Genomic DNA, 27,392 nt, shown 5'->3' with positions numbered 1-27,392 from the left:
GCTTGAAGCACTTAACACCAAGGCTAAGCATGGAATTGGATATTCAACACTGCTCCAGGCTTTCAATGTACAAACAGTTAGCGGACACAATAGTTTTTAAAAAAACGCAACCATATATCTTTTTTAATCTAAATCATGGAGTAAGGCGAGCTATACTTCATATACGGCTAGGAATATTACCGCTGAAATCATACACCTTTAAGTGGTCATCAAATCAAGGAGAGACGAATCTCTGTTACTTATGCAAGGGTGCGGTGCAAGACCTAGAACATGTTCTGTTTGTATGTGCAAGCGAGATCGTGGTAGTAGCTAGGAACAGATACATTACCCCGATCAAAACAAAATGTAATATAAACTCGGGCCAGATGCTGATTTCCCTCTCCAAAGCTCCACCCAATGAATTTGTGTGTATTAACCTGTACAACTTTTTAAAGTCTTTTTTTTAAATTATATTAATGTGACAATCTCTTTTAGCAAAAATTGAATTTGTATCGTGTATAAATTTGTTGTTCTCGTAAGAGAACTAAATCAAATAAAAGATTACTGAAAGAAATGGTTGTTTGACACTGGAACTTTAAAAGGATGTGCTGTGTCTGACTAGAATGAAGCAGCATTTCGGACATCTCTACAGTAAACAAGAGCCACACAATACCACCTCCACAAATCTGCTTTCTAATTTGGTGGTAAAAGACGTTTACATAAAGCATTGTGTTACCACTAAGGGCATGCAGCAGCACTAGTCACAATATTTTGTGATCCGTCCCATGTTCTTGAAAAAGGAGATATGGCGCACCAGACAGAGCGGCTGATTCTGGCGGGGATCACGGTTCGATCCCTGGCGACAGCTTAGCACCATGTGACTCTGGGCAATAACTCACTTAATCTCCCTGACGACCCCCAAGCGGCCCAGCGCCTTGAAAACTTAAGGGGTGATAGCTTTGCACTTTACAAAATATTTATTATTTCAACTTGCTAAAACACCACAGCACAAATATCTCATGTGCCTCATTAACCCCTCTGTCAAAAAAGGGAGCAATTCCCACAAACACTTTTTGTACTCATTTTGTACTAATTATTACCACTGTTTTTTGTGAGGGTCTTACTAGAAGCTAAAGGTGGTGGTAAGTGCACGCTTAGAATGCAAGTGAGAGCAAATTGCGCCTAGCGCATAATACCACTGCAAACACAGACACAAAAAAGTCTGCAGCAGTTTTTATATTATCTCCTTGGCTAAGTGGCCTATTCTGAAGCATTTAATCTTTGTTTAATAGCCTCTTAAGTTTGTTTTAATACTACAAGTCAAAGCTTCCTCTCAACAAGTTTTCAAGGCGTGCAAGTTTATCAGCATGAATTAAAGACAGATACTTCTTTTCAATCTGTTTTTTAATCAGAGGAAATAGCCCATCGTTAAAAAATCAGCCATTAGAGAAAATGTGTTTTTGCATGTCTCTTCTATTCCATGAAAGCCATATTTTTGCAGTATTCACTACTGAATATATGTTTTTGATTAGTGCTATTTATATACGTCTGCTTTGAAGTCCCGAGTGGGTGGACTATTAAAGAATTTAACTGGAGAATGGGGAACCGAATAAACTCTAAAGAAACTAGTTTGGAAAATCTGGGGGTACAGCGTTAGCTTCAGGGGACAGTTGAACTCAGGCTCCTCCTTCTCACACATGAAAGTTCTGGTCGTTTTATCTCGAGATCTGGTCATCCTGATTAAGGTCTTATGAGCACAATGACCTTCACCAGTCTGTATCTTGGCATCATATATACAACCAGAGGCGTCTCTCCAGCACGTAAACATTTGCTTCCAAATACACACTGGCTAGTCTCAGACCCAGTCTTGTAAAAACTGACCGCAAAATAAAAACTAGGCAATCCATTTTCTATCAAACAATAAATCTGGCCCTGTAAAAAGAGAATATGTCATTACATTTTTTGCTGAAACATACCGTGCTTGAAGTAAATAGATACAAAATGTCACAATTAACTTCAGCCAATTTTAACATGGCTAAGAGTTTAATATCCTTCCTGTTCTCGGAATCCTTTTTTGTTTCTTAATGCGATTAGTCGTAAATTAGGGTCATGTCCTGTTCTTTGTCCTAATCTTATATTCCTTTACAGGGGGACAACACCAAAAGCTTTTTTGGAATAATTTTTCTCGGAGGTAAGATCTTTATTCAGCATCCAGAAGTTTGAAGACGTTGGAACTCTCATTTAGAGCTTGGAAGAATATTTGCAATAATACCACATATTTGTAATTCAGTATTGCACCTGACATTCGTGGGATTAGTGTAAATGTAACTATACATGGGAATTAAAATGCAAAAACGTGTTTCTTTGAGTGTTACTGCACGTAAATCCCTATCAGTTTGGTTTTCCCATGTTGTGAAGCAATATTACTACTTTAGCTCGTTTGAAATGTTTTATTAGAACACGAGGTTAAATAACAAAGAAGTGTAACGTGTGATAAAAAGCGCACTGCATATTTAGCACAGGTTTGGCATGCTTCTGGCCTTCTCCAAATGACATCCAAAGTGTGCACAGTATGGTGGTTCGTACTTTACAGAGGAATGCCCGTTTGGTGCGTTATGGTGTCATAGCTATAGGTTGTATGTTTGAGGAATATACCCACTTGATGTCGTGGCATTGCAAAATACATATCACATCTGAAAACAATACGATCCTGTAGGAAGGGGAAATCATTTTTATAGGTACAGGCTGAGAGTTCTATTCCTGGAAGGAGACTATGATCCGCAAGGACAGCCGTGTGAACACACAGTGTTACTTACTTTGGAAATTGGGGCAGTTAAAACTTCATAGGCCTGAGAAGACTGCGAGCCCAGGATCAGGCCTATTAAGAAAGAACAGAAAAAACATGAAAGATTGCACACATGGTTCAGGGGAATCAAAATGAAAAACAACATTGTTATATAAAGTTTCATGTAGTGTGTTATATAGTATTTACTTTTGCCAGGTCATTCTTTGTTGGTGGGTCTCACCTTTTCTTGTTCCAGGCTTTCCATTTACAGAACACATGTGGATTAATTTTATAATGATTCACCTCAAATTTCAGGTGTAGTAGAAGCTACATAACATCGTTCCTGATGTCATTCCAGGGTGGATGTCTTGTCGCACCCTTAAACCACCATCAGTCTCTCATTTTCAGCGCTGAATGCCGAGGGGGTGAACAAGAAGTACAAAGCACAGAAGGCAAGAAGACCTGCTTATATTCTGTTCCTTCTACTTGCAAGATACTTGAGATTATGTGTAGCATGGGAAAGCAAGTGGTAGTAGTTGCTACACCTTGTCATGCCTATCTAGCATCCATGGATGGGTTTAGTCCACGATTCAGATGATGTTGACCAAGACTACAGCTCTAAATTTCACTGTATCATCAAATGACCAGACCTTGAAGCACTTTAATCTGCTGACGGGAGGGATTTAGAAACCCTAATAATGGAATGTGAGGACATCTGGCTGTCATCTAGTAAAGGAGCCCACTGGGCTCTAGGACCTAGAGGATAATGAGTCTTCATGGCTGAAAAATGGATATCATTTCCTGTTGGAGAGGAAAAATTGAAAATAGGAGAGTCAAGGCATGTTAGGGTTGTTCAATTACAGCATGCTGGGAGACAAGCTCAACCAGAAATATATGCATGTGAAGGAGAGTACAACGGTGCCAATGCCACGTCTGAAAGAGCACACAGAGTGTTGGGCTTGAATATGGCATGGGATTAGCCTGGGTTCTTCCTGAAGATTGCACATAGTGCTGTTGTTTACTATTATGAAAGGACCTAACACCCCAAAGGTACCGCAGTGGCTATGTTGGAAAAGAAAAGAAAATAAGAAAAAGACAAGGAGTGCCACCAACATTAATGGACTATAAACCTCAGAGTTTGCCAGTTCTTACAAATTCAAAATGAAATAATAACAATAAATATACAAATAACTGGTAAGAAAAAGAACAAGGGGTCATTAACTTTTATGGCACCAACTCACTGCAGGGCTAATATCTCAAATGGCTAGGCTGATTGGGTGTAATGAATAACTTTATTTGCGACTTTGGATACAAACCTTAGACTCGAGTAATGCTAACCCTTAGAAATATTTGACAACTTCTAACCATTTCAGCACTCTTCATTTTCTTTTTTTCAAAGCTTTGACTTTTTTTTTACCATGGCCTCCTTTGTCTTTCCACTATGGTCTTTATAAAGATCCAAACTCTTGGACGACACAGAGTCAACTTCTGAGTTTGCTCTCGGTCCTTAATCCACACCCGGTGCACAAAGAAATGTAGTGATTATTTTTCTTCTTTCAAAATGATTCTTGATTGACTTTCACTTGAATGTTCGATCAATAATCACATCCTTATTAATTAAGTTGATATTATTAATCCTTTGCTTGTTACTGGTCATGCATATTGGATGCACCATATCCTTCATCAGAACCTAAGTTAATAACAATGATCTCATTCTTAATTCTACGTCATAACTGAAACATTTTCATTAAGGACAAGTTCTAATCACATTGATTTGACCATACCTTAATCCTACTTAAAACATACCTTATGACCACCTCTAGGGCAAAACTATCCCACAAAATTGACCATCAATATAAAACAAGATAAAACAACATCTAATTACACATGTTCTCTTGTTCCGAGCGTGCTGTATTTTAGAGCACTTAAAGAATCCTTCCACTCCTTCTAATCATGCACTGCCATGAAGTGATAATAAAAAAACATGTATGCACGTATTCATTAAGACCACCAAATGTCAACATGAAAAAATTCAATCCAAAACAGTTGTTTTAGGAGAAGCTTTTTGAGTCCAAAATGTGTTCTCAAAACGCCAGAAGTAGTAATATTGCATGTGGTATGTCAGCATTACTTATGATACAGATTCAGACTGAAACACTTGTGGCAACCCAAATCACTATTTACAAATCTTAGATTGTGGGAGGAAGTGAAGACATTTCAACAATGACTTCCATTCACTGGGATTTAACAGCCATGAAATAGAAGCATTAAAACAAGCTTGCAATGAGCTCTGCACTCCGTAGCTTTATAGGGAATTCACTTAAGGAGCCGTCAGAATATCATCGCTATTACATATGTGGAATCATAGCAACAAAGACATGATTCGCCTCAAATTTCAGGTGTAGTAGAAGTTACATAACAGCGTTCCTGATGTCAATCCAGGGTGGATGTCTTGTCCTACCCTTAAACCACCATCAGTCTCTCATTTTCAGCGCAGAATGCGTAGGAGGTGGACAAGAAGTACAAAGTACAGAAGTCAAGAAGACGTGCTTATATTCTGTTCCTTCTACTTGCAAGATACCTGAGATTATGAGTAGCAAGGGAAAGCGAGTGGTAGTAGTTGCTACACCTTGTCATGCCTATCTGGCAACCATGGATGGGTTTAGTCCACGATTCAGCTGATGTTGACCAAGATTAGAGCTCTATATTTCACAGTATTATCAAATTACCAGACCTTTAAGCACCTTAATCTGCTGAATGGAGGGATTTAGTAACCCTAATAATGGAATGTGAGGCCATCTGGCTGTCATGTAGTAAAGGAGCCCACTGGGCACTGGGACCTAGAGGATGATGAGTCTTCATGGCTGAAAAATGGATATAATTTCCTGATAGAGAGGAAAAAATGGAAGTGGGAGAGTCCAGGCATGTTTCTGCGTAGGGTTGTTCAATTTTAGCATGCTGGGAGACAAGCTCTACCAGAAATGTATGCATGTGTAGGAGAGTACAAAGGTGCCTATGCCATGTCTGAAAGAGCACAGAGAGTGTTGTGCTTGAATATGGCATGGGATTAGCCTGGGTTCTCCCTGAAGTTTGCACATTGTGCTGTTGTTTACTATTATGAAAGGACCTAACACCCCAAAGATACCGCAGTGGCTATGTTGGAAACGAAACAAAAAATAAGAAAAAGACAAAGAGTGCTGCCAACATTAATGGACTATGAACCTCAGAGTGTGCCAGTTCTTACAAATTCAAAATGAAATAATAGCAATAAATATACAAATAACTGGAAAGAAAAAGAACAAGGGGTTATTAACTTTTATGGCCCCAAATCACTGCAGGGCAAATCTCAAATGGCTAGGCTGATTGGGTGTGATGAATAACTTTATGTGTGGCTTAAACTCGAGTAATGATAACCATTAGAAATATTTGACAATTTCTAACCATTTCAGCACTCTTCATTTTTCTATTTTTCAAAGCTTTGACTTTATTTTACTTTTTAACCATGGCCTCTCTTGTCTTTCCACTATGGTCTTTATAAAGATCCAAACTCTTGGACGAGACCTCGTCAACTTTTGGGGTTGCTCTAGGTCCTTAATCCACACTCGGTGCACAAACCAATCTTCTTTCAAAATGATTCCTGATTGACTTTCACTTGAATGTTCGATCAATAATCATATCCTTATTAATAAAGTTGATATTCTTAAAACTTTGCTTGTTACTGGTCAATGCATATTGGATGCAGCATATCCTTCATCAGAACCTGAGTTAATAACAATTATCTCATTCTTAATTATACATAATATCGGAAACATTCTCATTAACCCATTCGGTGCTCATGACGGCCTGGAGCCGTCATGATGCACAGTGTTCGTGAGCTCATGACAGCTCCAGGCCGTCATGGCACCCACCCATGAGGGAAGCACTGGCGCTCCCCCCGTGGGACGCCAATCTGGGTGTTTTCACTGGGGAAGGCAGGGGAAGCCCTTCCCCTACCTCCCCCCGCCCCCCCTCTCCACGTCATCAATGACGTCAGCGCACTGGCATCATTTGAGGTTTCCCTTTCCTCCCAGACGTGCTGGAAGCCATTTGCTTCCAGCACGTCGGGGAACAAAGAGGTACGTTTTTCCTCTAGGGAGAGTGGGATTTTAGCAAAAGAGGCATCGGGGGAAGGAAAGGGTTTTCCTTACCCTTGATGCCTCTTTTGTGCTTTCCTGCTGCACGATCGTGCGATTGTGCAGCAGGAATGCACACTAGACACCAGGGATTTTGTTTTTGTTTAAAGGGCCAAGTTTTTTCTGTTGGGGGGAGCGGCCTCTTAGGCAAGGGTCGCTCCCCTTTTTGGGGCAATATTGTATGGCTTGGTCTGCCCCCCTGGGGGACAGATTTCGCCATATATTTTAAATAATTGGCCAATTGGGACACCAGGGAAATTTGTGGGGAGTGGCCCCTTGGGCAAGAGTCACTCCCTTTGGGGGCATTGTTTGTGGCTATCTGCCCCCTTGGGGGGGGCAGATCTCGCCATTTTGTGTTGAATAGTGTCCACTAGACCACAAGGGATTTATTTGTGGAGAGTGACCCCTTGGGCAAGGGTCACTTTCCTTTGGGGGCAATATTTATCGCTGGACTCCCCCAGGTGTCTAGTTCCAAGAAATGTATGGGTTAGGTAGGTTTCCCTAGATCCTAGATGGCTGCCGAGCCCCGGGCCAAAAACTCATGGGAACCCCATGCAAAACCAGTTTGGTTTGTGATAGTTAATTTTGATGTCGCCTCAATAGGTTTTGGGCCCTTGCCTGTCGCGGGTCCTTGACCCACCCACACAGTTGAGGTACCATTTTTATTGGGAGACATGGGGGAACGCTGGGTGGGAGGAAATGTGTGGATCCACGCATATTCCAGAACTTTTCACCACAGAAATGTGAGGAAAATGTTGTTTTTTTGACAACCTTTTAGGTTTGCAAGGGATTCTGGTTAACAGAACCTGGTGGGAGGCAGTCAAGTCACCATATCATGGATTCCCCTGGGTGTTTAGTTTTCAAAAATGTATAGGTTTGCTACTTTTCCCGAGGTGCCGGCAGAGCTATGGTTCAAAAACTACAGCTAGGAACTTTGCCAACAAAGTGTCATTTATCACTGCGATACTGAGGTGTGTCCACGTTGCGTTTTGCACTGTTTCCTGTCGCGAGCACAAGGCCGACTCACACAAGTGAGGTACCATTTTTCTCGGAAGACTTTGGGGAACGCGGGGTGGGTGGAAATTTGTAGATCAACACAGATTCCAGAACTTTCCACAACAGAAATTTTTTTGGACAATGTTTTTGGTTTGCAAAGGATTCTGGGTAACAGAACAAAGGATTCTGGGTAACAGAACCTGGTGCGAGGCAGTCAAGTCACCCCATCCTGTATTCCCCTGGGTGTCTAGTTTTCAAAAATGTATAGGTTTGCTAGGTTTCCCTATGTGCCGACAGAGCTATGGTTAAAAAACTACAGCTAGGCACTTTGCCAAAAAAGGGTAATTTTTCACTGCGAAATTGAGGTGTGTCCACGTTGCGTTTTGCGCTGTTTCGTGTCGCCGGCACTAGGCCGACCCACACAAATAAGGTACCATTTTTCTCGGAAGGCTTTGGGGAACACGAGGTTTGTGGGAATTGCTGGATCAACATAGATTCCAGAACTTTCCACCACAGAAATGTGGGAAACATTTGTTTTTTTGGACACTTTTTAAGGTAAGCAAGGGTTTCTGGGTACTAGAACCTGGTGGGAGGCAGTCAAGTCACCCCATCCTGGATTCCCCTAGGTGTCTAGTTTTCAAAAATGTATAGGTTTGCTAGGTTTCCCTAGGTGTGGGCATAGCTATGGTTAGAAAACTACATGTAGGCACTTTGCCAAACAAGCATTGGCATAGCTAATAGGTCTCACATTAGGAAAGTTTGAGCTATTGGTATTGTAAATGACAAATTTTGTATTTATGTGTTGGTTTTAAAAATAGCGAAATTAATAGCTTTGTCATTTACAATGCCAATAGTTTTAACTTTTGGAAATATGACACCTATAGCATTTGTAATGCAATATGTGTTGTATTTACGTGACTTAGATGTATTGATATTACAAATAACAATGGCTTTTATCTTGTTTATTAATAATTAATACTTAAATAAAAGTTATTGTAATTTATAATGGCAATAGCTTAAAATTTTGTAAATAACTTTTGTGAAGATTATGTTCAGTGTATTTTATTGTGCCGAAAATCCAATATCATGAATAGTTAGGTAAGTAGGAAGTGGTAGGTTGTAGCGTGGGTGTGAAGTGCCAGGTTTAAGGTGCCAGGACACTGCCCATTTCAGCTGTGCTCTATAAATCTCTAGTGGCTCCCCCACTAAATGCGCCCAAAGCCCCACACCCTGGGCATGCCCTAGCACTCTGACACCTCTGGTCCTTGAGCAGTCTGGTACTCCAAACAATAGAGGTAACCCTCTCGCTGGGAGCCAGGCTGCAGGCGAACAAGAACTATAATGAGCATGTTCAAACCATGGCAGTCAGTCATGCAATGATATGGGAGCTATAGGCGAAAGAGGGGAAAGAAAACAGAATACAAGGGCCCTCTAATGAAAACATTTTTGCCAAAGAAGCAGGATAGCTCCTAAGGTTAAGCATTTGCGTCTGAGACATGTGCTAATGTTTGGGTCAAAACATAACTAAACGATACACTGCCAGGGGATTACGTCTTTCCAAAATGCTAAATATTGATGAATAAAAAAAACAACCTTATGAACTATTGACAAACTGAAGAGACGGGATACTTAAGAACATCCCAGTGAATGATAGGAGGCACGGTTACAAGGTAACAAGCGGCAGACTGAAAACAGAGTCAGGCAAGTATGCCCCAGCTCGAAGAGTTATTACGAGAATCAAGAGGCAAATTAACAAACAACTTCAAAGAAGTGTGCCCCAGCGCAACAAGGAAAATAACAGACCCTAGCCCCATCATTTGAAAAGGATTGAGCAAAGATACAGCCAGACGTGTCACCGCATAAATAAGTGAAAGATATAAGCGGCAGATAAACACGCAAGTCAAGCCAGTGCGCCTAAGCTTAGGGGCATTAATGGACTGTAGCCGTTAAGATTTCACACGGCACATGCAAACACATAACCGAGTCAGTCATGTATTCCTTGTGTAACCAAAGCATAAAATGTTTTGAAGACCAATTTAGACAGGAATAAAAGTTGGGAACGAAGCTGCGCATGTGTTGGCATTTAACAATGGTGGTTGTAAAAGTACACATAAAAGACGTTTTAAGAGGGGCCGTTCTGTGATTAGCATTTGCGGCAATACGGAGCACGTAAGGAGATGGGAACAGAAGAGAAACAAGGCAAGAGGCTGCACTTCAAGAAAAATAAAATGTCCACTCGGATTCAGATGTAACCATCCTCAACACAGACGGCGGGTGATGTCCTGTTAAGAGTGGGTGACGCGGTTTAGAAGACCAATTTAGACAGGAATAAAAGTCGGGAACAAAGATGCGCATGTGTTGGCATTTAACAATGGTGGTTGTAAAAGTACACATAAAAGACGTTTTAAGGGAGGCTGTTCTGTGATTAGTATTTGCAGCAATACAGAGATGGCACGTCAGGCGATGGGAACAGAAGAGAAACAAGGCAAGAGGCTGCACTTCAAGAAAAATAAAATATACACTCGGAGGGGCCGTACCTTGAGAGAGGATTGCTGCTGGCAGGCTGAGGCGGACGGCAAAGCGAAAGTGATCACGATGACGCAAAGCATGCAAGGGATACGAGCGCAGCTGCGCGAAGCGAAAGTGATCATGATGACACGAAGCACACAAGGGATGCGCACGCAGCTACGCGCATGCTTGTGCGCGTTCTGGCAAGCTGGTGGCCAGGAAGTACCAGTTTTCTAAGTAGTTACCTAAGGTCTGAGAGGGTAGCGCATGTGCGCAGGCTCAGGCGAGACCTAAAAAGGATCATTTTTCACTGCTAAATTGAGGTGTGTCCACGTTGCATTTTGCTCCGTTTCGTGTAGCGGGCACTAGGCCTACCCACGCAAGTGAGGTACTATTTTTCTCGGAAGACTTTGGAGAACGTGGGGTGGGTGGAAATTTGTGGATCCACACAAATTCCAGAACTTTCGACCACAGAATGTGAGGAAAATGTGTTGTTTTTTTTACAAAAGTTACGTTTGCAAGGGATTCTGGTTAACAGAACCTGGTGAGAGGTAGTCAATTCACGCCATCCTGGATTCCTCTGGGTGTCTACTTTAAAAAAATGTATAGGTTTTCTAAGTTTCCTTAGGTTCTGGCAGAGCTAGGGTTCAAAAACTACAGCTAGGCACTTTGCAAAAAAAGGGTAATTTTTCATTGTGAAAATGTGGTGTGTTCAAGTTGGGTTTTGAGCCATTTCCTGTCGTAGGCACTATCCCTACCCATACAAGTGAGGTACCATTTTTATCGGGAGACTTAGGGTAATTCAGATTTGTAAAGCATCTGTTATTACCTATTGACTTTTGATGTATTTCTGCCTTCCAAATGAAAGACATTGTGTAAAAAAGAAGTCGTTTTAAAAAATGACCGATAATTCTCATGCTAGTATGAGTATTCCCAATTTCAGAAATGTGCAAATATCTACTGTTTCTAAACTCTATATTTTGTTCCCATTTCAGAAATACATAGGTGTCTTTCATACTGATTTTTCCATGTATACATTTTCCCAAAATAATTACTATATACCCGGTACATAATAAAAAGTCATTGCAATTGCAAATTGCTGCTCAGTTTTTGACTCTGGGTTCGTCGGGTTCTTGGCGAACCTACAAGTCCTATATATCCCCACAACCAGTAGGGTCCAGTGGATGTAACGATATATTGCTTTTAAAGAGCTGTCATAATTAGAAGAAGTTACAGGTGAAAACGTTGACACAAAAGGCTGTTTTTTTCAACTAATTTAATTTTTCCTTTATTTAACTGTTAGTTTCCATTAAGAAACCTAGATGGATCTACACAAATGACCCCTTGCTGAATTCAGAATTTCGCCTACTTTTCTAAAATGTATAGATTCTCAGGATCCATTATTGCTTTCATACCCATTTCTAGCATTAAGTGGAAGGAGGTTGAAAGCACAAAAAATAGCAAAAATAGGCTATGTCCCAAAAAAATGCCAAAACTGTGTAAAAAATGTTGGCTTTCTGAAAAAAGTCTGTCATTCCCTAAAATCTGTGAAAATTGTTATTTCAGCCCATAAACCCTTTTTTGATACCATTTGCAGGGAAAAACCCAGAAGCTTTCATTTGTAGCCCTTTTCACCAATTTAAAAAAAAAAAGAAAAATTAACTGTATTTTGGCTAATTTTTTAGACCCCTCCAAAAATTCACAATCCACAAACCCTGGGTACCTTTAGAATCCCCATGATGTTGGAAGAAAAGGACGCAAATTTGGTGTGGAAACCTTATGTGGTCAAACAGTTACAGGGGCCTAAGCGCGCACTACCCCAAACAGCCAAGAAAAGCTTAGCACGGGGGGTGGCTAGCAGCGAAGGGGTTAAGGACCAGTTCTAATCACATTGATTTTACCTTACCTTAATCCTCCTTATAAACATACCTTATGACCACCGCGAGGGCAAAACTAGATAAAACAACATCTAATTACACATGTTCTCTTGTTCCAAGCAAGCTGTATTTTAAGATACTTAAAGTATCCTTCTAATAAGGCACTGCTATGACGTGATAATAAAAAAAACATGTATGCACCTATTCATTAAGACTACCAAATGTCAACATATGAAAACACTCAATCTAAAACAGTTGTTTTAGGAGAAGCTTTTTGAGCCCAAAATGTGTTCTTAAAAAGTCAGGAGTAGTAAAATTGCATGTGGTATATCAGCATTACTTTTGATACAGATTTAAACAAAAACACCTGTGGCAACGCAAATCAGTATTTACAAATCTTAGATTGTGGAAGCAAGTGAAGACATTTCAACAATGGACGTCCATTCACTGGAATTTAACAGCCATGAATTAGAAGCATTACAACAAGCTTGCAATGAGTTCTGCACTCTGTAACTTTATAGGGAATTCACTTAAGGAGCCGTCAGAATATCATCTCTATTACATATGTGGAATCATAACAACAAAGACATGATTCACCTCAAATTTCAGGTGTAGTAGAAGTTACATAACATCGTTCCTGATGTCAATCCAGGGAGGATGTCTTGTCCCACCCTTAAACCACCATCAGTCTCTCATTTTCAACGCTGAATGCGTAGGGGGTGGACAAGAAGTACAAAGCACAGAAGGCAAGAAGACCTGCTTATATTCTGTTCCTTCTACTTGCAAGATACTTGAGATTATGTGTAGCAAGGGAAAGCGAGTGGTAGTAGTTGCTACACCTTGTCATGCCTATCTGGCAACCATGGATGGGTTTAGTCCATGAATCGGCTGATGTTGACCAAGATTACAGCTCTATATTTCACTGTATCATCAAATGATCAGACCCGGAAGCACTTTAGTCTGCTGACTGGAGGGATTTAGTAACCCTAACAATGCAATCTGAGGCCATCTGGCTGTCATGTAGTAAAGGAGCCCACTGGGCACTGGGACCTAAAGGATGATGAGTCTTCATGTCTGAAAAATTGATTTTACTTCCTGTTGGAGAGGAAATATTGAAAATGGGAGAGTCAAAGCATGTTTCTGCGTAGGGTTATTCAATTGCAGAATGTTGGAAGACAAGCTCAACCAAAAATATATGCATGTGTAGGAGAGTACAAAGGTGCCTATGCCATGTCTGAAAGAGCACAAAGAGTGTTGTACTTGAATATGGCATGGGATTAGCCTGGGTTCTCCCTGAAGTCTGTACATAGTGCTGCTTTTTACTATTATGAAAAGACCTAACACCCCAAAGGTACCGCAGTGGCTACGTTGGAAAAGTTCAGAAAATAAGAAAAATACAAGGAGTGAAGTCAACATTAATGGACTATGAACCTCAGAGTTTGCCAGTTCTTACAAATTCAAAATGAAATGAAAGCAATAAATATACAAATACCTGGAAAGAAAAAGAACAAGGGGTCATTAACTTTTATGGCCCCAACTCACTGCAGGGCTAATCTCAAATCGCTAGGCTGATTGGGTGTAATGAATAACTTTTTTTGCGACTTTGAATGGAAACCTTAGACTCGTGTAATGCTAACCTTTAGAAATATTTGACAACTTATAACCATTTCAGCACTCTTCATTTTTCTATTTTTCAAAGCTTTGACTTTATTTTATTTTTTAACCATGGCCGCTCTTGTCTTTCCACTATAGTCTTTATAAAGATCCAAACTCTTGGACGAGACTGCGTCAACTTCTGAGGTCGCTCTAGGTCCCTTATCCACACTCGGAACACAAACTAATCTAGTGATTATTTTTCTTCTTTCAAAATGATTCAAGATTGATTTTCACTTGAATGTTCGATCAATATTCATATCCTTATTAATTAAGTAGATTATTAAACCGTTGCTTATTACTGGTCAATGCATATTGGATGCACCATATCCTTCATCAGAACCTAAGTTAATAACAAGTATCTCATTCTTAAGTCTAAATCATAACTGAAACATTTTCATTGAGGACCAGTTCTAATCACATAGATTTTACCATACCTTAATCCTCCTTAAAAACATTCCTTATGACCACCGCTAGGGTAAAACTATCCCACAATATTGACCATCAATATAAAACAAGATAAAACAACAACTAATTACACAGGTTATCTTGTTCCAAGCATGCTGTATTTTAGAGTACTTAAAGAATCCTTCCAGTCCTTCTAATCAGGCCCTGCCATGACGTGATAATTAAAAAAAACATGTATGCACATATTCATTAAGACCACCAAATGACAAAACATGAAAAAACTCAATCCAAAACATTTGTTATAGGAGAAGCTTTTTGAGCCCAAAATGTGCTCTCAAAAAGTCAGGAGTAGTAATATTGCATGTGGTATGCCAGCATTACTTGTGATACAGATTCAGAAAGAAACACGTGTGGCAACGCAAATCAGTATTTACAAATCCTAGATTGTGGGAGGAAGTGAAGACATTTCAACAATGGACTTCCATTCACTGGGATTTAACAGCCATGAAATAGAAGCATTAAAACAAGCTTGCAATGAGCTCTGCACTCTGTAGCTTTATAGGGAATTCACTTAAGGTGCAGTCAGAATATCATCGCTATTACATATGTGGAATCATAGCAAAACGATATTACTGGGGGAATGCTGTGGATTTCTGCTTCAGATGAACTGATTGACACAGATGTACAGTGCCACCTATATCGAAAAATGATTAAAATGAATAAATCCTCCCATAACAAACACCATAACGTTTGGTAGAACCCCTGTGTTTGATTGCTCTTGAACACTTAGGATCCCTTATATCAGAGAAATACATCTGTGAAGAAGTCAATGGATATTTGGCAAGTGAACTGATGAATGGATTGAATGACTCTGAATATATTCTCCTGTAAATATGGAATTAATGGCCGATGCAGTAATCAACATCATTACCAGAAACCCTCAAGTTTGTATTTAGAGATCTTTTGGTAATTCAGGGAAATGAACAATGCTAACCTGGCTAAAGGTTGCAATTTCAGCATCTCGATTCGAGTTCCCTTTGGCTGACAGAATTATTTCTATATAGACAGAGAAAAGGGGCAGTATTTCCGAAACAACCCCCAGCAACCTCCACAATTCCCATAGATGAACAAATGCTCTGTAGCTTGTCTGTCTGGCATTTTTCTGTTCCACTACCAGTTTACTGCCCTTTAGAAGAAGAACAATGCCATCTCATGCTAGATGACATGGTACTGGCATACGGTAGGAGTTTAAGACGCACAGTAGACCACCATTCAACAAGCGTGACTTCCACAGTACACTTGGACATAAAGCAGCGCAGAGTCATACTTTTGTGCCCAAAAGTAAATTGCATGGTTGAGAGGTTAATGGGTCTCTAAATATACCCCATCTTATAACAGGTGCTAAACCATACTCCATGTGCTTCCAGAGCCACATAGAATCCCTGACCAATGCCGAGCAAAGCTAATTTGTATCAGGAGTTTTGAACATGCATATTCGACTTGAGCTCAAACTCCCTAGCAAAATATGCGCTACAGCAAAAAGTCTAATAACAACAGGAGGATATAAAAGAACAAACTAAAAAGAAGAGAAAAGCGAAATCCTCAGGAACCTGAGAAGAGGTCTAGGTCCTTGTTCAGCAACAGTAAAATACAAAATCTGATACTCAACAAGGCAAGAAACTTTAGCAGTCACATCTCAGAAGCAATCAGTTATCACTGCCATATCTGCAGGCTATGAACCATTTTGTATTTCAAACTCTATCCACTCACCTTTCCCCCAACGCTATGTGGAAATTGAGCTCAAGTACCGAAAACATAAAGCGGGCTGCAGGCATTACATTGGACTGCACTTCCTGGTGAAGCTAACAAAGGATGTTTGAGGATGGAGAGCATTGCTGTGCATAGCAGTGCAGGCAAAACATGTTGGTAGACAAGCTCTTCTGAAGTACATGAACAGTGCATCAGGTTGGGAATAGGTTAAAACATACATTCCTCTGCTTCTGCATTGATATAAGTTGTTTATCTGAAAATTTGGGGTGTACAAACTTCTTTTATTATGGATTGTACCTGATGACTGACTTATGCATGAGTCGAAAAGTCTCCTACTTTCCTTGTGTATGGTGGTGTTTTTACATAAAACACTGGCAACAGTTGATGTGAAATTTACTCATGAAATAAGGAGAAGTTTCTGTCCTGTAACTCCAGTTCTGTAGTAGGGGTATCTCTGTTATAGTCATAATCTAGTGAATAGTCCCGCCCATGTGCGTGGACCCCGGAGCAATCAAAAATAATCTCTTAAGGTGTCGAAAAATGCAGAACTGCACAGACACTTAAGAGAGAATTTAAAGACAGATAATGCAGCCTATATCCACAGGCTACACTGTCCAGTACTTCAACTAGAAATTCGACCAAAAATCCACAAACAGCAAAGCCTGTCCAGATTTCCCTTGCTTTAACAGCAAAAACCCTCTGGAATGATAGAGAGAAAGACCTGGACAGACAAGCCCCATAGGCTGCCATTATGTGGCTCAAAACAGGCTACTGTGCCTTTAAGAGAACCTTCCAGAACTTCACAGTATCCCAGAATGCACTGCAGGTCCCTTTTACTTTCAGTTCTTTTTGAAGGCGTAACACGCCAGACCTGAAGCATTCCTTACAGGAATATCTCTCTCCACCGGGGAGGAGGGCGGGCGCTTATGACTATAACAGAGATACCCCTACTACAGAACTGGAGTTACAGGACAGACACTACTCCTTCTGTAGTAGGGGATCTCTGTGTATAGTCATAATCTAGTGAATAGAATGGCAAGCCCATCCCCACACCAAAGTGGCGGTGGAGAAAAGAGAAATAACACCACTACTGTGCGAACAGATTTCGCAGCGAAGCCTGCCCAACCTGAGCGTCTGCCCTGGCATCAGTGTCCAGGCAGTAATGCTTAGCAAAGGTATGGACCGACTTCCAAGTGGCTGCCTTGCAGATTTCTGCAACTGGAACATTACGGAGCAAAGCAGTCGTGGCAGCTTTGCCCCTGGTGGAATGAGCCTTAGGTTTACCCCCTAAGGTCTTACCAGCTTTTTGGTAACACAACTGTATACAGGACACAATCCACCTAGAAATGGACTGTTTAGAGGTAGCAAGACCTGTCCTGACTGATCCATAATTGATAAACAATTGGTCTGACCTACGAATATCCTTGGTTTTATCCAGATAAAATTTCAACACCCTCCTGACATCCAGGGAATGCAGGGACCTTTCCGCTGGAGAGGAAGGATTCTGAAAAAACGTAGGTAAAGTTATGGTCTGGTTAACATGAAAGTCAGATATAACTTTAGGAAGAAATTTAGGGTGAGTACGCATAACAACCTTAGCAGCATGAAATACAGTATAAGGTTCTTGGCATCACAACGCCTGAATTTCACTCACCCTGCGGGCCAATGTAATGGCCACGAGGAACGCCGCCTTCCAGGATAGGTGCTGCAACGAAGCCTTATGAATAGGTTCAAAAGGCTCCTTCATCAATCTGGACAGCACCACATTTAATTCCCATGAAGGCGAAGGAAGCCGGACAGGAGGGAACACTTTCTTCAAGCCTTCCAAAAAGTCTTTGATCACAGGGATCTGAAAGAAGGAAGTCTATGAAGGGCATTTCCTGTAGGCAGTCAAAGCAGCCAGATGAACCTTAATGGAATGGACATTAAGGCCAGACTGCACCAGATGTAGAAGATATGGAAGGATGACATCTTCCTTACATGTAGTCGGGTCATAGTTCTTAGACTTGCACCAGATACAAACCCTCTTCCACTTGTAAGCATAAGAAGTCCTAGTGGAAGGTCGCTTAGCCTCCTTCAGTATGTCCAGGCAATCTTCTGGTAGATTCAGATGGCCATATTGCACTCTCAGGAGCCATGCCGCCAAACTCAAAGACGAGAGGTTGGGGTTCAACATCTGCCCCCCGAACTTCGTGAGAAGGTCCGGCCTGCACGGCAGCCGTATGTGAGGAAGGAGCGACCAGTGAAGTAGGTCCGTGAACCACCACTGTCTGGACCATTCAGGATCAGGATCATCCGTGCCCTGGACTGGGACAGTTTGATGAGCACCGCCGGAATCAGGGGAATGGGTGGAAAAGTGTACAGAAAGCTGTTCGACCAGTTGATCCATAGCGCATTCCCCAGCGTCCCTGGTTGGTAGTACCTGGAGGCGAAGTCTCGGCATTTGCTGTTTTCTGCGGTGGCGAACAGATCTACGTCTGGAGTCCCCCACCTTGCGAAGACTTCTCCTAGTACTTCGTCGTTTATGACCCATTCGTGGTTTTCCTGGATCAGTCTGCTCAGCGCGTCTGCCTGAACATTCTGCACACCTGGTAGATGGGGGGCCGTTATCGTCAGTCCTCTGGCCAGAAGCCAGTGCCAGATCGCCTGCGCCTCCTGCGAAAGAGTGCGGGATCTCGACCCCCCTGCTTGTTGAGGTAATACATCGTGGTCGTATTGTCTGTCTGAACAAGCAAAGAGTTGGTCCGGAAGGACGGAAGAAAGGCCTTCAGTGCCAAGTGAACAGCTCTGAGTTCCAGGAAATTGATGTGGTACGTGGACTCCATCTGGGCCCACGTCCCTTGAATCTGTAGGTCTCCGGAGTCCGCCCTCCAGCCGTGGAGAGACGCATCCGTCACAATAGTCTGCGTGGGAATGTCCTTGTGGAAGGGAACCCCTCTCAGGAGATTCTCCGCTGAACACCACCACTTCAGAGACTGAAGAGCATGCAGAGACAGTCGTATCTTTTTGTCCCAAGATCCTTTCCTCTGATCCCACTGATCCTCCAAGCACTCCTGCAATGGTCTCATGTGCAGCCGTGCTTGTGGCGTGAGGAAGATACAAGAGGCCATCGACCCCAATAGAGAAGACACCGTCCTCACTGTTGTAGATGGAGTGGTCATAAGAGCCTGAGCCTTCCGAAGGAGTGATAACCGTCTCTCCTCCGAAGGAGACACGCTTGCTGACAGCGTATTGATGGAGGCTCCCAAGTACTGTATGCACTGGACCGGAGTCGGGACAGACTTGGACATGTTGATGTGCAACCCCAGCTTGTTCAAGAGAACGCACGTCTTCCGGAAGTGCGCTTGAGCTTCCGAGAAGGAGGAGGCCTTGATCAACCAATCGTCCAGGTACGGGTAGACAAACACCTTGTTCTTCCTTAGGTGTGCGGCTACCACTGCCATGCACTTCGAGAATGTCCTGGGCGCAGACTTCAATCCGAATAGCAGTACTGTGTACTGATAATGATTGGAGCCGACTAGGAATCGCAGGAACTTCCTGTGTTTGTGTGCAATGGGCACATGGAAGTATGCATCCTGTAGATCTATGGCACACAGCCAGTCTCCCTGTTGCAGCTGAGGATAAATCTGATGCAACGACAGCATGCAAAACTTCTCTCTGCGAATCCACTTGTTTGCTTGTCGCAAATCCAGAATGGGCCTGAACTCGTTCTTGTCCTTCTTGCGGACCAGAAAGAACCGGGAGTACAGACCTCTTCCTCTTTGAGACAGAGGTACGTCTTCTATCACCTTTTTCCTCAACAGGATATCGGCCTCCGCCTGGAGCTCGCGCAGCTGAAACTGCGAGCTGACCGGAGGAATCGATGGAGGCGGGCCTGTGAACCGAAGACTGTATCCATTGCAAACAATATTCAGCACCCACTTGTCCTGAGTAATTTTTCTCCACTCTGCCAGAAAAAATTGGACGCTTCCCCCCACCGGAGCGGGTAACGGATGTAGGGGAAGTAACAGCTCAGGGTCGAGACCCGGCGCGACCTTGTTCGCTGTAGAGGACTGCTGACCTCCTCTACCCTTCTGACGTTTCTGGAAGGGCCTCCGGAACTGCTGCTGTTGTTGCTGCTGCTGTCCCGAAGCCTGTCCTCGCCCTCGGCCCTGTGCCCCGAACCGTCTCTGGAACGGGCGGTAGGCTTTCTTTTCTTTGGGCTTCTCCAAGCCCACTGCCGTCAGAGTCTCTGCCTCCGCCTTCATGCGGGCCATCTCATCATCCGCATGTTTTCCGAACACGGTCTCCCCCGAGAAGGGCAGATTAGCCACTCGCTGCTGGGCCTCCGGCTTGAGTGATGTGATCCTGAGCCAAGCATGGCGTCGCTGGTTGATCCCATGACAGTTACCATGGGCCGCCAACAGGGAACCACCCGCAGCCGCGCTGATAACCTGGTTCGAAACCAGCATCCCTTCCTTCAGGATTTCTAGGAAATCCTCCCTCTTGTCTCGTGGCAGGAGTTCCGTGAACTGCTGGAGAGATTCCCACAGGGAACGATCATACCGTCCCAGCAGAGCCGTATCGCTAGCGGTCTTCATGGCCATGGCCGTAGCCGCCGTCCCACAAGCCTTCCTGCCATTAGAGTCGATCCATCGGCTCTCCTTATCCGGAGGCCCGGTAGAAGACGGAGAGGTAGAATGTTGTTTTCTGGCTGCCGTCACTATAACGGAGTCCGGAAACGGGTCAGACCTTAGAAAAGCCGGGTCGGAATCCGGAGCCCTATACTTCTTCAGCAGACGGGATGGAGCAGCTCTCGTCACTGCAGGCGTAAGGAACAGCTCTTCCGCTGGCTCTACCAAGCCTGGCACGAGCGGTAGCAGAGGGCGAGACAAATGTTTCTTGTGAAGTGTCTCAAAGATCACGGACGTCGTAGGTGTGGGAGCCGTCACCGTGATTCCTAATTTCGCTGCACCCCTCAGGAGAACCTCCTGGAACGTGCTGATGTCATCCACGGGAGACACCCTAGTCCCCGGGGAGTCTGACAAGGTCGGGGAGTAGGACCTTGTACTGGAAGAGCCCGTGCGGGACCGTGATCCGCGCCTCCTGTGGCGCCGTCTTGACCTCGTCGAGGATCTGTGATGATTGCGCGACCTCCCTCTCCGTCCGGAGCGGGAGCGCGACTTCCGTGGCTTTGGTCGCCCTGCCGGTTCCACCGGGACAGGAGACTGAGGCCTCAGTACTGGCAGATGGAATCTGCCCAGACCCACCTCGTGCTTGCAGTCTTCTCTCCTCCATGCCTTGGAGCCTGATCTTCTTTCTGTCTCTCAGGGTCCTGGTGGTAAATCCCTGGCAAATCTCACACTCATCAGGGTTATGAGAGGAGGGAAGGCAGAGGATACACACTTCATGTGGGTCAGTCTTGGCCTTCTTCCTGGAACACTCCGGGAATTTGTCAAATAATGCAGGCATATTCGACAAAAAGACTGCCCCAAAAGCACACCAAAGAAGAAATAACCAAAGTACTTTCAACAAAGTACCAAAAAACACTTGAAAAAGTGAGAAATCACAAAAACAAATGCCAAAAGGGAGAGATCAATGCTCCAGGGTCCTGCTAGCAGGAGCCGGAAAAAAGAACTGAAAGTAAAAGGGACCTGCAGTGCATTCTGGGATACTGTGAAGTTCTGGAAGGTTCTCTTAAAGGCACAGTATCCTGTTTTGAGCCACATAATGGCAGCCTATGGGGCGTGTCTGTCCAGGTCTTTCTCTCTATCATTCCAGAGGGTTTTTGCTGTTAAAGCAAGGGAAATCTGGACAGGCTTTGCTGTTTGTGGATTTTTGGTGGAATTTCTAGTTGAAGTACTGGACAGTGTAGCCTGTGGATATAGGCTGCATTATCTGTCTTTAAATTCTCTCTTAAGTGTCTGTGCAGTTCTGCATTTTTCGTCACCTTAAGAGATTATTTTTGATTGCTCCGGGGTCCACGCACATGGGCGGGACTATTCACTAGATTATGACTATACACAGAGATCCCCTACTACAGAACTTACAATTATGTTTTTGATACTTTGAAAGTGGATAGATGTTGGTAGTATTTTTCCTTCTAAACAACTTAAGGGGAGTGTGAAGTCAAAATGTTGATGCAGAAACCCAACTGCATAAATATTTATGATTTATTGGTAGAAATCATAGTATTTGTAAGGACTACTGGTAATTTGAAAAAATTCGCACACCTACACTGCAAATGAGAATGCTACAGGACTCATTCTTTTTTATTTTCATTATCAAAGTATTGCACAGATATCTTCCATACCTAATGTGCTGTGGTAATTTATATAATTAACCCAGCAGTCCACTCTAGTCCTCTCTTGGGTCACTTAACAGAAGGAGCAGAAGATCGCTATTATGGTCCCTCACGGATTCTAACATGTTTGCCTGCAGGTTCCTTTGTCCCTCGTTCAAAGATTGCTAGAAGCTGTACATAGCACTATAAAAAAATAATAGAAATCAATCTGATTCAAGGATTCATCTGGAGTTTAGATTTCTTCTAATGTAACTGTAAACCCAATTTACCTGCTTTGAGCAGAGGACGGAGTGCTGAAAAGGCATGTAGTCTCTGACGCAGTGATCCTTGCGTCATCGCTGCAGCGTCTAAGGGAGCTGCATCCAGTAACGGGTCAATGGCGAAGACTAGCCGGTTCATAAAGTCCTCATATTCTGGAAAAGCCTGGAAAGTAAAGCAAATTCCAGCTGAAATATTTGTTTACAAATGGAATCTAAAATTTGAATTAAAGGGAAACAAGAACTTTTTATGGATCTCACTTTAGATATGAGAATTCAGAAATGACTTTTCTTTTTCTTAAAGAACAGAAGGACTTAAACATCTTCAAATATGATACGTCAAAGCTTCACTATTTGGAGTGCTCTTTTTTCATATAAAACTCAGACACTCCTCGCAACATTTCCTTTATGCAACTTACAAGTGTGCAATTTATCCGTATGTTCTATTTACTGTACATATATTACACCTTTGTATTTAAGTAACTTTGTAAACTACAAGATTGTTACAAAAGATCAATAAGGGCATTTCCCGCCAGCAAGTGAGACTTACATACAAAGCGTTTTGAACTGGCACTCAAGTGCTTACATTTCACTGTCTTTTTACATCATCTTGCCTGTGCTCAATACATTTTTAATTATCCCGACCCGTTATTTCGTTGTTAAACTGATGGATCCAAATTGCAATAGTCAATCAGCAATAAACGTAATTCTATTTATTACTAGTCTTTTAATCGGTGCCAAATAAAAGAAACACATTGATTAAAGAAGCCTCATAACACGGATTACCATTTTGGCACGTCTTTCAAAAACAGATCTTCTGGAAAAGAACAAAGTAAAACAAGCCTAGTCAGGACTATTGTTAAAGAATCGCCAGTAAACATTTTAATAAGACTCGCAGGAAATACTTTTGGCTGGCAGTTTATTAAACTCGAATTGTTATAGCGAAGACTTTGAAGCAGAGAGCAACTCAGCAAAAAGCAATGTCATCCTGACCTGTCACACTTACACTGAAGTTGTGGAACACAAACAATACCTAGAATCAATCACTGTTTGTATTAGACCCAGTCAAGCTAAGGACCTATCCACAAAGACTGTGGAAGTTCTATACCACCCTGAGACAGAGAGTCTGGAGGTTAACAGGGAAGTGTCCCCAGACCACTACTCCGATTAAATCCTACACTGAGAAATATGTGCATTACATCACCGTAATCATAATGGTAACACAGACACCTATGGACTATTTCCGCATCATGGTTCCCACCCACCCAGTGAAAAATCAATCAGGTTCCTGAATTTGACATGTGCATATCAAAAACCCTAGAGCAATCTCTCTGATCTGAGTCATTACTATTGAGGCGGATCCACCTCATAGAAGTGCTTTTCATACCTGAAAATTGTGCCCCGTATTGACACTATCATTACCCATAACTCTCCTATGTTTGTATAGAATCACATAATTTCAGTGGCCCTGATTACAGATACTGAAAGCACAGGAAGTCTGTGGTACAGTGCATCTGTTGATATACCTTGCCTCTTAAAATTTCAAGTAGATGGAATGCATTGGAACAATCAATTACTGGCGTTCAGATATGCATGGGCAGCTGCCAATGGTTTTCCATGTAGCTTTATGTTTCTTGTTCTGATTGGTTGTACCTAAACTTAAGATAGTCAAATATATTTGGGGTAAGGCTTGCAACTATAAATGGGCAGCCATCATGTAACCCACCCCTCAGTCATATACCGGAAGGAGCTCCTTATTCCAGCTCTACTGATACAAATAAGTCTGAAACGTCTACAAACATTGATACTTTGCACAGACTATAAAGCATGTGACTGCAAGTTCCCATAAGGGAGTGCCTTAATAACAGGGACACCTTCATTAATTGTTGTTATTAAAATGTATTTATTTCACAGCAATGTACATTGTTCTTGGCCGGAAGTTATGGATTGATTTTATATTCATCTGTCATATGTGTATACTGTGTCATGTGTGAAAGATGTCACACTATCTAAAACTGAATAAGAAATTTTCTTAACCGCAAGTTCTATTTTTTTAAATTCCTTGGTTTAACCAGGAATGCTAATGAAGTTTCTATTTTTTACTTTGATTCTGGGGTTTCCACAAAGAAATGTATTTTGTGAATAGGAGATCTCCCTCCAAACCATGCATGAAATCCTGCCAAGTGTTGATTGTATTTGGCATGCTAGAAGTTGTTCCGTAATGTGTTTACATATCTTGATTCACCACATGCAAACTACATTCTCTTTTTGGAACTTAAACAAATTATTTCTGGCTATAGTTAGGGAAAGCAGCTTTTTCTAAAAGCGTTTTATTGAAATATAATATAATACCATAACATACAGGGTTCAGGAGACTGGTGAATTAACCTGTAGCTATGTATAATAAATTACATCCATTACTTTGTTAAGCAGCCCTACCTATTATTAACCCTCTTTGGTCAGATACAATGAGTTACAAACCCAAGACATCCTACATTTCAGCCTAAATCTTGATCAAACCATCCACCCAGAGCATTAACTAACACAGACCTTAAGAAGAGCACTTCACTATAGTGCTACTCGACCCCTACATAGAAGAGATTGAGTCTTTCTATTATGAATGGTCATGGTTTCGTCCCAGAAGAATATGGATTATATTATTTATCCTGTAAGCATCTGTTTTTAGCATATAGAGCTGTAGATTCACGTGCTTTGCATACTTCTGCCATCTAGTGTTGGGTCTGGTTGTTTGCAAGTTGTTTTTCTCAGAAAAAGTATTTTCCTGTCAATAGGCAAAGTGACTCCTCCTTTAGGTGATAATGCGCATGGGCATCAACTCCATTGTTAGATTTTTTTCCCGCAAGAGGGTGAGAATGGAGTAGGTCAATGTGGTATATAGATGTCCATGCGTATGTAATATGGATAATAAGAACTGAAACAGCCATTGATGTCCGAGGAGAAGGGAGGGTGCATGTGAATCTGCAGCTCTACATGCTAAGAACAAATGCTTACAGGGTAAGTAGCATAATCCGTTCGAGGCAGTAGATACACATGCTTTGCATTGACTGTATAGCAGTACCTCTCCCAAAGCGGTAGCTAACCAGTGGGTGTTGCAGTTGTTAGAAAAAGAGTTTTTAGCACTGCTTGCCCTACATTAGCTTTGTGACGTGCTAATACATCCACACAATAAAGTTTGGTAAATGTGTGTGGTGTCGACCATGTAGCTGCCTTACATATGTCAGCTATGGGAATGTTACCTAAAAAAGCCACAGATGCTCCTATTTTGAGAGTAGAATGTGCTCTTGGAGGTACAGTTAGATTTAACATAGTAAGTTTGAATACATTTGACAATCCATCTTGAAATACTGGCTTTAGAGATAGGTTTTCCTTTATGAGGTGGAGCAAAGGCAACAAAAAGTTGTTTTGTTTTACGAAAATCTTTTGTCCTATGAATGTAGTATAATAGTGCTCTTTTGACATCAAGTTTGTGTAGAGCTCTTTCTGCTACTGAATCAGCTTGAGGGAAGAACACAGGTAACTCAACTGATTGGTTAATATGGAAAGCTGAGACAACTTTTGGAAGACATTTTGGATTTATACGAAGAACTATCCTATCTTTAGGAAGTTGAAATAAGTGTTCTTCTAAGGATAATGCCTGTAACTCACTAACCCGTCTTAGTGAAGTGATAGCGATTAAGAAGGCAACCTTCCATGAAAGAAATTGTAATGGACAGTTGTGTGATGGTTCAAAAGGTGGGCTCATAACTCTTGTAAGAACAATGTTGAGGTTCCACTCAGGTGCAGGTGGTACCCTGGGTGGTTTTCTTCTTTTGAGGACTTCCATTAATGCTTTGATTACTGGAACTTTGAATAAAGATAAATGTTGCCTGGTTTGAAGATATGCAGCTACTGCTGCAAGGTGTAGATGAATAGATGCATAGGCTAAACCTGTGCATTGTAGATGCAAACAATCACAAATAATAATTTGTAAGATGCATCTAGTGGATCAATTGAGTTATTATTGCAATATATGACAAATCTTATCCACTTTGCTGCGTAACATGCTCTAGTTGTGGGGCTCCTTGCTTCTTTAAGAATTGTCATACAATCTGGCGATAGCCAAATCGCTAGGTTGAGTTCCTTGGAACTTGGATGTCTGATTTCTCCACGGTTCTGTGTGAGAAAGTTTGACATTATGTGAAGCTTCTGATGTGGACCCACTGATAATTCTAATAGTGTGGTGAACCATTGTTGACGAACCCATGTGGGAGCTATGAGAATCAGTGTGAGAGATGTCTGCCAAAGTTTGGAGAGGCGGAAAAGCATAAGCAAATATCCCTGACGAGTCATCCACAGGGCATTGACTTTGGATAGAGGGTGTGGGAACCTGGAGGCAAAGTCTGGGCATTTTGAGTTCTGTGCTGTGGCAAAGAGGTCTATCAAGCAAATCTCCATTTTTGAAAGTACGGAAGGAGAACTTGTGGTTGAAGTTCCCATTCGTGTATTTGTTGTTTCATTATGCTGTGGAGATCAGCAAAGATGTTGTCCGTGCCTGGAAGGTGTTCTGCCATTAGCTGTATTTTGTGATGAATTGTCCAATGCCAAATGGTCGGAGAGAGACGTGACAGTTGTATAGAGTGTGTGTCGTCCCCCCCCCTATTTTTGTACATAGTACATTGCTGTCATATTGTCCGTCCGGATTAA

At 42.1% G+C, this 27,392-nt stretch overlaps 1 protein-coding gene across 1 annotated transcript in view; it reads right to left on the bottom strand.

Moving 5' to 3' along the window:
- The window catches only part of PYROXD2 (pyridine nucleotide-disulphide oxidoreductase domain 2), a 541,945-nt gene that overhangs the window by 375,765 nt on the left and 138,788 nt on the right, over nucleotides 1–27,392 (bottom strand). The window contains exons 6-7 of the mRNA XM_078643559.1: nucleotides 22,701–22,854; nucleotides 2,796–2,857 (exon numbers count right to left, since the gene is read on the bottom strand). Of these exons, the coding sequence (XP_078499685.1) occupies nucleotides 2,796–2,857; nucleotides 22,701–22,854 (216 nt within the window). The remainder of the gene's footprint in view (nucleotides 1–2,795; nucleotides 2,858–22,700; nucleotides 22,855–27,392) is intronic.

This window comes from Lissotriton helveticus, chromosome 5_1 (genome assembly GCF_964261635.1).
Source record: "Lissotriton helveticus chromosome 5_1, aLisHel1.1, whole genome shotgun sequence".
NCBI classification, from domain to species: Eukaryota; Metazoa; Chordata; class Amphibia; order Caudata; family Salamandridae; genus Lissotriton; species Lissotriton helveticus.
This window is presented reverse-complemented; position numbering and strand designations above follow the sequence as displayed.